At 38.5% G+C, this 13,391-nt stretch overlaps 1 protein-coding gene across 2 annotated transcripts in view; it reads right to left on the bottom strand.

Annotated features, from left to right (window-relative positions):
- Nucleotides 1-10,712, bottom strand: part of LOC133607456 (seizure protein 6 homolog) — a 260,081-nt gene extending 249,369 nt beyond the window's left edge. The window contains exon 1 of one of the 2 annotated variants that reach the window (XM_061962086.2): nucleotides 10,319-10,712. In XM_061962086.2, coding sequence (XP_061818070.1) covers nucleotides 10,319-10,397 — 79 coding nt within the window. In that variant the 5' untranslated portion in view covers nucleotides 10,398-10,712. The remainder of the gene's footprint in view (nucleotides 1-10,318) is intronic. The other variant, XM_061962087.1, reaches the window with a different exon arrangement.
- Nucleotides 10,713-13,391: the final 2,679 nt, after the last annotated feature.

The following is a 13,391-nucleotide window of genomic DNA, read 5'->3' as shown; positions in this document are numbered from 1 at the left end:
TCACAGTGCATGTTCTGATGTCCAATTTGTATTTTGTGTCAAATCCACATTTTTATTGTACTCGTTCAAATTGCAAAATAAATACCTGACTTGTATGTGTGTTTATTGTGAACAGAACGCTTCTTTGAGGGAACCTGCATACGTACAAGCATGACATCACACTTTCGTAAACACGGGGTGACATTTGCATAGGTGTAAGTCCTGGTGCATTTGTGGCAATGTCAAGGGGTTTGTGCCACCGCAGTCGACATTTATTATTCTTTCATATGGAAGAAACTTTGGCTACAGCAGTTTGTGGGTACTTTTTGTGACGTCTGTACCGAAGTGTGTGATGAGTCATAGCTGGAGCAGCGAGACATTGACACAAGTCGTCCTATATTTGAATCACTTCTAAAACATAGTTTTGCACTGGCCGTGTACAGCATTTACTTTCACACCTGTCTGCTTTGGCAGATAACATATCGGTCCAATGAGTCACATCAGATATATATCTGATCTATATCCACATACTAAAGAATCCTGGGTCGGATTTGAAAAATCTCTGAATATTACTGTTCACGTTAACCTGAAAAAGTCAGATATAGGTCACATATGGGCAAAAAAATCGGAGTTGACCTGCGGTGTGGACATAGCCTTAATCAAATTTTTGAGGTGGGGGTATTGAAATTGCAATATAAAATCGCTAAACTAGCAACACGCTGGCTTGAAATGTGAAGCCTTATCTTTGAGCCTTTTCTACCAGGCATGGTTGTTTCGAAGGCAAGAAAAATCGGAACATTGTCTTTATGAATACGCCTCTTTGCCTGCCAAGTGCATTGAAAATGTGTACCATTTAATTTAATGGTAATCAGTACTCAGTCGGTAGTCCCAACAGAAATGGGTCTGTAGTCTGCACCTATAAGAGTACCTAATTTTGGTTCCTATATCTAAAAAGGGTTAAAATAAGACTCTAACTAAAGCTCTAATTCCTCCAACTTCTTTTGGACCTGTTGAAATATTTCAGTGTAAATTGAAAAATAGGTGATTGTATTATATATTTAATTGTGCCTGTTTTAATTTGATCTAAAACATTTGATTGATTGCCCCCTTTTTTTTGGCTAAGCAGTGTGTTTGTAGATCAGTCTGAAAAAGGGTATACTGTATGGTGCACACATTTTGTGCGGTTTACTTAGCGTTCTCTCGTAATTGGAACAAAAGTTTTAGCAGTTCAGACAAAACTCTTATGGAAATAAGTTAAAAAAAAAATCTGCTATGTTGTGTATGATCAACACATTTTATATACGTTTTGTGAAGACCTGGGAACACATCTTGCAAATGTACTTTCAGGAGGATTTGGTATATTGAATATTTTTTTAAATCATGAATCCAAAAAATGACTGTAGTCTGGATAGATTACAGAAATTCCTTAATAGTAAATGCACTTCTTTGTGACAGCTACAGTATGTACTGTAAATCTGTTGTCCCCAACCTTTTTGTAACTGCGGACCGGTCAACACTTGAAAATGTGTCCCAAAGACCGGGAGTGGGGGGAAATGGTATTTATTTATTTTTTTTCATAAAAAAATACAATCATTTGTGCTTACGGATTGTATCCCTGCTGACTGTATTGATCTATATTGATATACAATGTAGGAACCAGAAATATTAATAACAGAAAGAAACAACCCTTTTGAGTTCCTTAAAAAAAAGCGCTTTGAGTTCCTTAAAAAAAAAAAGGTAGAAAAAGCGCTACACAAGTATAACCCATTTACCATTTATTTTTGTGCGAATGAGTGCGAATGAGTGGGGAGGGAGGTTTTTTGGGTTGGTGCACTAATTGTAAGTGTATCTTGTGTTTTTTATGTTGATTTAATTAAAAAAAAAAAAAAAAAACATTTTTTATTTTTATTTTTTTAAATTTCTTGTGCGGCCCGGTACCAATCGATCCACGGCCCGGTGGTTGGGGACCACTGCTGTAAATGACATTTTCTAGGCACTTGCGTGGGTTTTTTGGGTACCTCGGTTTCCTCCCACACGCCAAATACAAGCATAGGTGTAAATGTGCTTGTCAATGCTTGTCCAGGGTGTGCTCCACCTCACCTGAAGTCAACTGACAGGCTGATAGCTCATTTACCACCCTATAATGAGGACAAGCGGTATAGAAAATGGATAAGGATAAGGATGAATGCGTAAGTGGTCTTTAAAGAAACCGAATGAATACACACTAGTAGTTTTGAATTTCTAAAGTAAGGTAAGGAATATGTTATATAATCATAAAATTGTACTTAATGGTCTCTACTTTAAAAATGGTCTTTTAAGATTTATTTAATATTCAGTCAAGGTCTATTTCGTCGTGGGCGACATTCACAGCATCATATGATCCACAAGGATCACTGGATAATTTATCCCTTTTCACATTTTGACAAATGAAGCTTTTAAGCGAGAAATACATGTGGCGAAGACTCAAATTAGAATGCATGGAACATTCTGGGGGAACGAGAGAGCGGCATTTGCACATGAAGAGTTGAAAATGAGTCGCATTCAGCCAAGCTGGGAGCTCCACCTAGGAGGCGGTGAAAGAGATGGAGACGGGCACAGAGAGGGGTTGAGGAAGGCGGGCGCCACAGCCTAGAAGGAGGGTGGGGGGGCATCCTGGTATAATGACTCTCATTTACCAGCGACAGGCCTTGGGAAAGTTAAACTAATTGTGACAGCACACAGATGCTGAATAGCCCTTGATGAAGTTAATCACTAGCAATCCAACAAACAGGTGTTGCATGATTTTTATTGCCTCCCCTCAAATTATTGGTCTCGTCACTCCAAGCAGCAATCTATCCGGGCAGGAATTATGTTGCCTTATCCCCGTACCTCGACGATTTAATGAACATTTGTGAGCATGAAAAAACCCTTAAATGTTGCAAAATGGCTATCTGTTCTTTACAAGTGCCAGCTTGTAAGAAAAGTTAGTCAGTCACCATCTGCAGAATGGTTGATTACAAATCTTATTAAGCATGTAAAAGGAATGCAAGTAAGACTGGACCATTCAAATAATGTATATTATACTTGTAAGGGTTTGCCGGCTTGTATTAAAGGGGAATTGCACTTTTTTGGAATGTTGCCTATCGTTCACAATTATTATGAGAGACATCAAGACAAAAGTTTTTAGTTTTTTTTTCGCTTTCTAAAATAAAAATCGGCTTAATCAAGCTGGCTAGCAATCCAGCTAATGGGAGCAATCAATTATACCTCTAAATCACATAAAAAATGCACTAAAAAACTGTCAATAATACTTAATTTATATACGTAACCTGTATAATAACCAAGCTGTAGCAACATTGTTATGGTAAGAGCGAACAAGGAGGAACTTGCTGCGGTATTAGCCGTAAAAGCCAACTACAGAAAGAGATAAGCTAGCTTCTACGTTAACACGAAACGCGTTTGAGTTTGTAATGCACAACACTGTGATAGGACACCAATATGTACTGACTGAAAAACATGAACAATCACATTACAGCATCTGTAAAGTATTAGCCCACATTTCATGTTTTGTTTGTACACAGCTAGCTAGACAACGTATGCTGTTATTCATGATACACACATGACGTGCTGGTGTATCATGATCAATATAATGTGTGACTCACTCGATGGACAGTTGTCTCTTGGGTCCAGCTGACCGGGGATGTTTTTTCTGGTGTATTTGCTGCAAGCATGCCATTTATGTTGAAATAGTTTGTCTCCAAATTCCACATTTGCAGCCTTGAGTCGCTTTCACCTCACTTCCCGGAATTGATTAAAATTATCAAAATACGGTAAATATTGTACATATTACTTATTGATATGATTGTGTCTATTACTACGTTATATATAGACTTGCAGTGTGTATACAAACGTTGATGGAGGGCTTTGAAGTTGACTTAGAGGGCTTTGAAGGCTACAACGGTAACTCCTATTAGCCGCATTTTCCAAGCGTTTTTTTATTATCTTTAAGATCCTACTAAAAAAAACCTGACGTGTTTTCTTGTCTCTCATAATGATTGTGAATGATAAGCAAAATTTAAAAAAAAGTGCAGTTCCCCTTTCATAATGATTGTGAATGATAAGCAAAATTTAAAAAAAAGTGCAGTTCCCCTTTAAGGAGAACGGCATATTGGTCAATGCAATGGTAACCACGGTAATTCAGTATTCTATAACAGCCAGGACACCTCTCTTGTTGTTATAGCGCTAAAATCTGTGCTACATATACAGTTATGAATTCAACTTCGCCACACATTAGATGAATCTAACTATTTATGCCAAGGCCCAACGCACGAAGATATCTATCTGCGTCCTTCGACTTCGACCATGTAGTTTACCATGTCGCTCCTCCTTATATGCAGATCAAAAGTTGTCCTCAAGGGGGCCCGCTTTGCGTGAAGAAGCGCATGTAAAATGTCAAATAATGACTGACAGGGTGCTTTCTATTAAATATGTTTCGAGTCGCTTCCTGCTTTGTCCAAGATGAGCATAAAATGGCAGATTTCCCCACAGAGTCCCAATGCTCTGGTGGCATTGAAAGGTCTACTCTGGAATCAAATCCCAGCCAGAGTTGAGTTACTGTCGAAAGGTTTGTCAATGTAAGTTGTAATAAAGGAAAAATTATTATTTTACACAAAAAATATGTTTTGAATTTAAGTTTGGTTTAAAAAAGTATCAAAATTGTGTCACATAAAGGCCTCCAAATACAATTTTGCTTAGAGCCCTCATTTAGCTTGTGATGGCCCTGACTGTAAGCAGAGTAACAAATAATTATTCTGCAATGTATTAGAATAAAATAGTTCCTACTTTAATTAGAATGTGGCCAAGTAATGAATAACCTTTTGCCAATCTACTAATGGTTCATCCAGTATGAGGAAATCGCTTCTGCCCTTAAACAACAAAGACAAAAACTATCATTACCATGTGAATTACAACCCTCCCATCTTGGACACATTTTTCATACCTTGAGTGGAATGTCATGGAGAGCTCCGTCAACTGCGAGGGGCTCATAACTCATTTAATGAGCTTTAGGATACATAAAGCGTGCCTTTCTCTCCGACTCCCAGCGCACTGATGATCATTGTTAACTGGAAGAGATAATGCGTCGGCATAAAGATAATAGGCTCGGCTGAACGCCGTTAAACTGCGGAAGAACCGGCAAAGTGGCGCGCCAGGGCCGACAGAAACTCGCCCCACACTAAGAATGAAAGATATATTAAATGTCGATGAAGATTTAACGAGACGTGATTGTTTTAATGGGTTTAATGTTTTGTCTTTTTAAAGATTGTTTCCCAGAATTACCCATAAAGAGTAAGTAACATGAGAGTGATGTTACATGTCTTTAATCATAGTATACTTTGCTTGACTTAAACCAGTATCGTTTTTTAGCTTCAATGGCGGATCCAGGGGGGTTGTTGTCTGAAATGGTAATGCTAAACGGGCTTTCACTTATACTGCAATCTTCTACCTGTAAAGGGTCACTCTAATGCGGACAGCATTGGCAGTCATTTCATAGTTCTGGACCTAAAAATTATGTCTACAGGTGAAATTCTCCCCAAAATAGATACAAGCCTGTTTTCGGACTAGCTCTGGCACATTTTGGAGCACCCATCTTGAACTTCAAAATGTGGGCGGGATACTTCCACATGTCACCTACAGAAGATTGGAGAAATGTCCTATTGTGTAGATCGTGCTTTGGTAGCATCTTCATCTCGATTCACATTGTTTTCGCACAAAATTTGAAGGAATGATCAAATTTGTCTGCCAGATGCATTGTTGCAGGTTGTAGCAATACAACTAAAGAAGGGGTCAGCCTGCATTAATTTCCAAATGATAGGAATATGAGGAAAATATGGAACTCTTCAGTCAAACTGATTGCGCAAAATGGGACGGACCAAGCAAAAGCAGTGTAATTTGACATGATTATTTCAACGCACCTGCAATTTGCAATCCGCGCACCTGGATCTGATGAGCCTCAGCAGTATAAAGACCAACGCAGCAGACGATCCAGCGCCGGAACGTAGTTCTCTGTTCACAGTAAGCTTTGCGTCTCTGGCTCCTCTCCTGTGTCTGCTCTCCTTGTTCCCTCGCTTGTGCTGACCTGTCCCTATCGTTGGACCCGGACCTCAGGACGCCTCTCTCCAGCCCCACGGACCTCTTTCTGCCCAGCCCCTTTGGACTTGTTCACCAACAACCAACACACACTAACAACAAACTCCTGGTAAATACTATCTTGTTAGTTCCTGCACATAATCTTGCATGCACACACATAGTAGCATACATACTCCACTCACTCATCAAAAGCTCAATAAACCCTGTTGAGCGAGACTTACTGTGTTGTGCCGTCTCCTTCCCCCTTGTTGTACATAACAGGTTCACAAACATCCCCTGATCTAAACCCACTCTACCACCTGAGCCATGTTTCCCCATGGCACACATGCACAATACATTCAAACTCTTGTGATATCTCAGTTTTTGTACACCCTACTTTATACTATTTCACCAAAATTTAGTATATCATCTTAGTTAGCATACATCCGTTGTGCATCACAAACTAACCAGTGTACCAGCATATTATTTTTTGGAATCAAGTGCCCAACCATCAATGCAAATAAATATGAATGTTGTTTTCCCCCTCATCCATCCGGCGCCCCCTAGGGAATGCCTCCCTGGGTAATGGCGGCCCATGTCAAAACCACTATACTGACATCAACATTTGCGTCCATCATTTGAAGTGCACAGTGATTTGATTATGCGTCAGTTTTTCAAAATAAATAGCATTCAGTGTGAATTAATTCAGTATAATGAGGCAGATTCCAAGTGAGCAGATGACACACTATGCAAAAAAAAAAAGTTTCAAACCAATTATTAATGTGTCCTGCATGTAATGACAAAGTGCTTCTCTTTTAAAACTCATTAAGTTACGAAGGCAAAACTGAAGCAGAACAATTTAGGAATGGGTGTTTGATTTGCAGACTGAGTCAATTTTATATTGACACATGAATGTTGGGATGTGCCGATAAATCGACTGCCGATTGGCATTGACCGATTTTCAAGAAAAAGTATGTGATCGGCCATTACCAATATATGCCAGTCACAAACACAGATCCTTTCTGACTGACACTATTTATTTTTGGTGCCCCGACAGACGAGCGACCCGCAGCTAATTATGTGTCTCCATAGAGTGCGGAGCCGCTCCCCAAAATTAATAATAATCACCTTCATTACGGGGAAAAATGTAATTTTACTTATTGTGCACTATTGACTATGAGTTTCTCAAACAATTGTACGTAATAAAACAGAACAAGGAACTGGTTTAAATATTGTGTTGATATTGTTTAACTGTTAAACAGTTAATATATCTGATCGGTATCTGTATTGGTATCAACCGAAATCACTCGTGGATGATAAAACCCTGATTAGAACATCCCTGATAAAAATGTTGTGAATGTTACATTTCATACCGTAATATAAGAATTGATGAAGATGATATTATATGAATAAAATGTAGGTCAATATTGAATAAGTGCAATTATGAAATAATGTGTATGATATGCTGTACAATTATGATGAGTATGATTCGCTGTCCATTTATGCATCAGTGTATAGAGATGAGAGGGTTTTTTTGTTTTTTGTTTTTTCTATCTCTCTTGCACTTATTTTAATTTTTATTGTTTTCCTATGCTGTATGACACTCACTGTAATTATTGTTCATTTCTAAAAAAAAAAAAAAAAAAGAAAAGTGGGTGGCAATGTTCAAGAACGAGATATTGCATAATTGTGTGAAATTGTTGCATTAAAATGATTTTTTTTTTAAAGGCAACAATCTGTATTCTGTTTGGTAATAATCATTAATGCATGTAATGGCAAAAGGAAGCCTACCGGTAATATACATTATAAGACCAAATTCTTAAATAACAATAATTACAAAGATAGATCACTTACTAAAATAATCATATATAAAATAATGATATCTCAATTTCCAGCCACAAACGTAACAACGTTTTCCTGCATATTACCTTCTCAATGTTTTCAACGACTGGTTTTGTAATGTACCACATTAAGGCGAGTTGACAACAGGCAAAGACCACATCTCAACAAAAACCTGCACTCCTTCCTCTGAGAACACATCAAAACCTTGAGGATTAATAATTAAAACAATAACAGACCTTGAAGGATCGACTAAGACGTGTGCGTTTGCTGGCTAAGCAGCAAAACCACTAATGGAAGCTGTACAATTTGATTTTTTAGCTCTAAAAATAGTTTATTGCTGCTTTTCTTCCTCCTCCCAGGAGTTTTGAGCACCGAGCGCACAGTGCAGGTGTGTTGTTGGGGCTGAAAACACTAAATTATTCCCACGTCTACATTGCCAGCTCTGCATTACTAAATCAAACAGTTAAATAATATAAAATATCTGCTAAGGGCAGTAACGGCAATGATTGCCTTGGCACATTACTTATGTAGAAACTCTCGAGAAAGCGTTGGAGCACATTCCCTCCACCTGATATTCAATCAGCGGATGTTTTGTTGATACTGAAACATACTGTGGCAGGCGCTGTGCTAGAATTGCACCTCATTTCAGATGGGCTGAGATAGGGCGAATGAAACAGCCAACACAATATGAATTCATTTCGCAGTTCTTACATTTTTTATTGTAATCACCGGGAGCCTACTTTTTCCCCCCTTGGTCATTTTCGACATGAACCCACAGCCTTCTATAAAATCAAAACAAGGGGACGAAAAGCACCAAGGAAATGATGCATTCACTGTCCACAACATTAGGTACATCAGCACGAGATATATCCAATATTCTGCTTTTGCAAAAATAATAACCAATGTGGAATTTATTCATTATAGTTCACAGTAGTTTTTAGTGAGTTTAAGAGGAAACATATGTTTTATAATTAGAAGTGCCTTATATTGACTGCCTCAGTATTATTTTCGTATTTAACTCTGCTGGTATATACGGAATCATGCAGGCTTCATTATATCATGCCGTATAGCAAAGCCTGGAAAAAAAAACAAATTGAAAGGGTTTCGTTGTATCAGAGAGCTGGTTGTCAGAATGGAAAGAGGGCAGATGCACAATACAAAAATAATTAGGACAAGGCCACTGTGCATGAATCCACCGCCACTTCCCACAAGCACTCAACTGTGTCAAACAGCTTGGTCAATAATCTTCAACAATTCCTGAGGATTAGAGTCTTATTACCGAACACCGTCTGTCACACAGACCTCAGCGCCCAAATAAGTCGCGTAATACTTCACCCCAATCATCCTACAAACGCTCACATGACAAATTGATCACATAGCAAAGTTGAAGTGTTTGATTGATTCGTGGTCAATTAAGCTGGGGTGTTATTGTGCTTTATTAAAGAGTGTGTTGTAATGGACAGGATGTGGTAAACATTGCACCGAGTGACAAAAAGTAAAGCATTGCACTGTTACGACATGAAGTCGCTGCACACTTTAAAAGTCACTAACAATCAGCATGGTCATAATTAAAATTAATAATTAGGGCTGTGAAAATGAACACGTAATGATACACCATAAAAATAGTCTGAGGAAACAATTTTGCAGTAAAGAGCGACTCCCTGATCCATTTCGGGCAGTTTGTCCAAGCAGTGTTAGCGTCGCACATGCGCAAATGAACGGTTGATGCGGTAAGGACAGGCGGAAGAAGCAAACAAGTTCAAATGGAAGCACTAAAAAAAATATTGTCTACATGACGGACTATTTGCCACGCAGACCAACATTAAACACACTCTGCGGGAAGTTTTCTTTACACCGTATGTCACATTTTTGTGGATAAATGTTTTTTAAGAAAACATGTTAAAAGGTATTTATTCAACCATGTTAAGTGCATTTATAATCTTCTTTTTTTAAATTAGTATAGTCGTTGCTCATGCAAAGTTAAATACTTATTATAATGAAAACATCTATTTAATAGTTATTAATATTGATTAAATGTTCAATCATTTGACAGCACTAGTAACTTATGTGCAGTATATATGCTTTGCAGAAATGTTACTTTACTTTTACTGTGACATTTGTTTAATTTCTGGGTATAATCACGCTTTTTTTTAATTATTAGTGGCTGATATTGCCTTTTAACAGCTTTGCAATTCTGTAATGTGGCTTCCTGCTTAGTTTACAATGTTGTTAAGGCAAAAAAAAAAAAAAATGCTTTTATTGGCAAATGTGCAATCCAGTGAGTTGATATCGCCCCTGGCACACTTGTAGACCTGGGCGACCTTCTACCTGGCCTTTGTTTGGTCTGACACAAAAGCACAAAATGCACACAAAAGTGCACGCAAGTTCTTACCTCGTCCGTGGGTCGTGGTCACGGCAGCTGCAAGAAGCCAAAGCGCCAACATGCTCTTCGCCGTGCAAGACACTCTCATGCTCTTCAAATGTTCCCAAAGTGGAGGTCGCCGAGCGGCAGAATAACGTCCTTGTGTCGGAGAAGAAGGAGAAAGAGGAAAACGCACCGAAAAAAAAAAAAAAGCAAGTCGAGACGATCGGGCGTTTAAAACCAAAAAGCAAAGTTGAATCCTTAACGCTTCGCTGCTTGACTTCCGCGTTGAATTGTCTGTGCGAGGACAGCGGACATGGATCAAGTAGACCGCGGAGGTCCTTGTTTAATTCGGACGCTCAGTAAGAGGAGAGAGTGCGAGCTGGCGGCACATTGGAGAGGAGACAGCCTGCCTTCAGCACCGCGGACAGCTCCTAGCGTCAGGAGCTGGAACAGCCTCTCTGGAGTTCAGCTTCAACTTCCATTGTTTCACACGCAGGACACAACACTAGGACCGCCCCTAAAATCTAATCACGTGCCACATTTTGACTTACACTGTCAAAGATGTATTTATTTCTCAAACAAATACCAGACCAGAGTCGATAGCCATATTGTTACTTTTATTTTATTTTGTTTAATTTATTTTAAAATTCAGGTCACTAAATGTGTATTTTTTGTGTTTTTAAATTACTTGCATGGCTGCGGTAGTTGTGACCCCAAGATGCAGGAGACAGGAGGGCGATGTGAAGGTAAGAGTCTTTTAATGATATTTAACACAAGAAGGAGCAGATATGCATGCAGCTAAAAGTCAGTAACGTATATCATTGTTTTTCAACATTATTTGAGACAAGGCACATTTTTTTCATTAAAATATACAGAGGCACACCACCTTTGGAAAACGTTAAAAAATAAAACTCCACCAGGTCGTCGTGCCTTATTTTGAGTTTGTTTGTGTTTTCCTGTGTGTAGTGATTTAGTTCTTGTCTTGCGCTGTTATTTTGGTGGCCCTTCCTGTTTTGTTGGTGTTTTCCAGTAGCAGTTTCATGTCTTGCTTTCAGCGCTATTCCCCGCACCTGCTTTGTGTTAGCAAGCAAGGCTATTTAAGTTGTTGCTATCCTTCTTTGTGTGAACATTGTTGATTGTCATGTCATGTACGGATGTACTTTGTGGACGCCGTACGTTTTTGCTGTCGTCCAGCATTTTGTTTCTGTTTACTTTGTATCCAGTTCAGTTTGACTTTTGTTTTGCATAGCCGTTGCCTTTTCCTTTCCTTTTTGTTCATTTTTGGTGATTACATACCTTTTTACCTGCACACTGCCTCCTGCTGTGGTCTGCATATTAGGATCACAACAAACTATCCTCGTCTCACCAGACACATACCGTCTCACCAGACACATTCCGACTTTTACAAAGCAATTAACTACCTGCTGCCAACTACTGACATGGAGTATTACGTGGTTACCCTGCCGAGTCCTACACAGCACAGACACTAAGCAACGGCACATTATTTGCAGATTATAATTATTGATTTGCAAAATATATTTTTTGGACCAATTAGGTGAAGTTGCATAATTTCCCATAGTACACCAGACAATATCTCAAGGCACACTAGTGTGCCGCGGCACAGTGGTTGAAAAACACTGACATAGATAATCCTCAAGCTCTGACTGGAGGGTGAGCCAGGCATAAACAGGAGCCTGATTGGCAACTGCAACCAGGTGTCCCAGGCTGCCAATCAGGGACAGGTGAGGGAACAAGCACTCAGGGAGCAGGAAGTGGAAGTAAAATAAGAGTGCTGACAGGAAATAAACACAAACTAAGGAAATGTCACAAGCCGTACATGTGACAGATTGTCACAATTATGGTCAGAATGAAAAAACAGGAGAAATATTTTAGGCAAACAAAAATGTTGGTAATAACACTACAAGTAGGCCTGGGCCGTTAACAAATTAATGCCGATAAATGACATTATTTTAAACATTATTTCAAGACCAATTTAAGCACTAACCCAGGACTTTCTCGCTGTAAGGCATGAGCGCTAATCACTGCTCCACCGTGCTTCCTTATTCCGTGCTGCCTTATTTATGAATATTTTATTCATTTCTATAACAGCATTACGAGTAAATGAGGCAATATAAATAAAACAATATGGTTATTACCTTATTCATTGATTTATTTATTTTTAACAATTGTTTGAGCAAAATAAAGTCAATAGTGCAAAATAGGCAAAAACAAAAACTGCTGTTGATTCTCATTCAAATCCTCTGGCTTGTACTCCTAAAGCCCTCCTGTGTTTAATAATGTATACCTTGAGTTTGTAAACAATATATACTATTCTAAAACATATTTGAACAATGCAAACACAAAAACCCACGGATATTTGTGAAAATAAACAAAGAAGAGAATGTTACCAACAATATCCTCGTATCAATATTGCGATTTGGATCGATCGACCTACTGTACCTCTAATGAATATTTGTACATGTGACAATACACTGTATCTCAAGTGTATTTACCCCTCAAACTTTAGCACCCAAGCTGCAATATTACAGATATGAAATAAATTGATATACTTTAGACACTGGTGAACAGCTTGAATAACAATATAGATGTATTGTACATTGAAAATGAGTCAACACATTTTGTCTAAATGACTATTAGCACAAGTGAGTACCAAGATAATTGTGTCTTTCCAACAGCCAGTCATGGTGTTGGTTATATCATGGTCTGGGGCTGCATAAGTAGCGTGCATAACAATAGTAAATAAAGTACTTCATTTTTCTTGTTCAATGTAGTTGTCCTTTCCGTTTTGAAATTGTACTTTGTGTAATTGGAGTTCTTCAATTCATCTAAACACAGTTTTGTTCAATGCCACAAGGCATCAAAGCATTGGTTATTTATCCATCAATTTACAACTGATTATCCTGTCCAGGGTCACGATGAGCTTGAGCCTATCCTAGAGGACTTCAGGCAAAAGTCGATACCTCGGCTTATGAGTTTATTTGCTTCTGTGACGAAGCTCATAACTAGGGATGATGTTTGATAAGAAATTATCGAGTTTGAGCCCATTATTGATTCCTCTTATCGAACCGATTCCTTATCG

Source organism: Nerophis lumbriciformis, linkage group LG09 (assembly GCF_033978685.3).
Source record: "Nerophis lumbriciformis linkage group LG09, RoL_Nlum_v2.1, whole genome shotgun sequence".
NCBI lineage: Eukaryota > Metazoa > Chordata > Actinopteri > Syngnathiformes > Syngnathidae > Nerophis > Nerophis lumbriciformis.
This window is presented reverse-complemented; position numbering and strand designations above follow the sequence as displayed.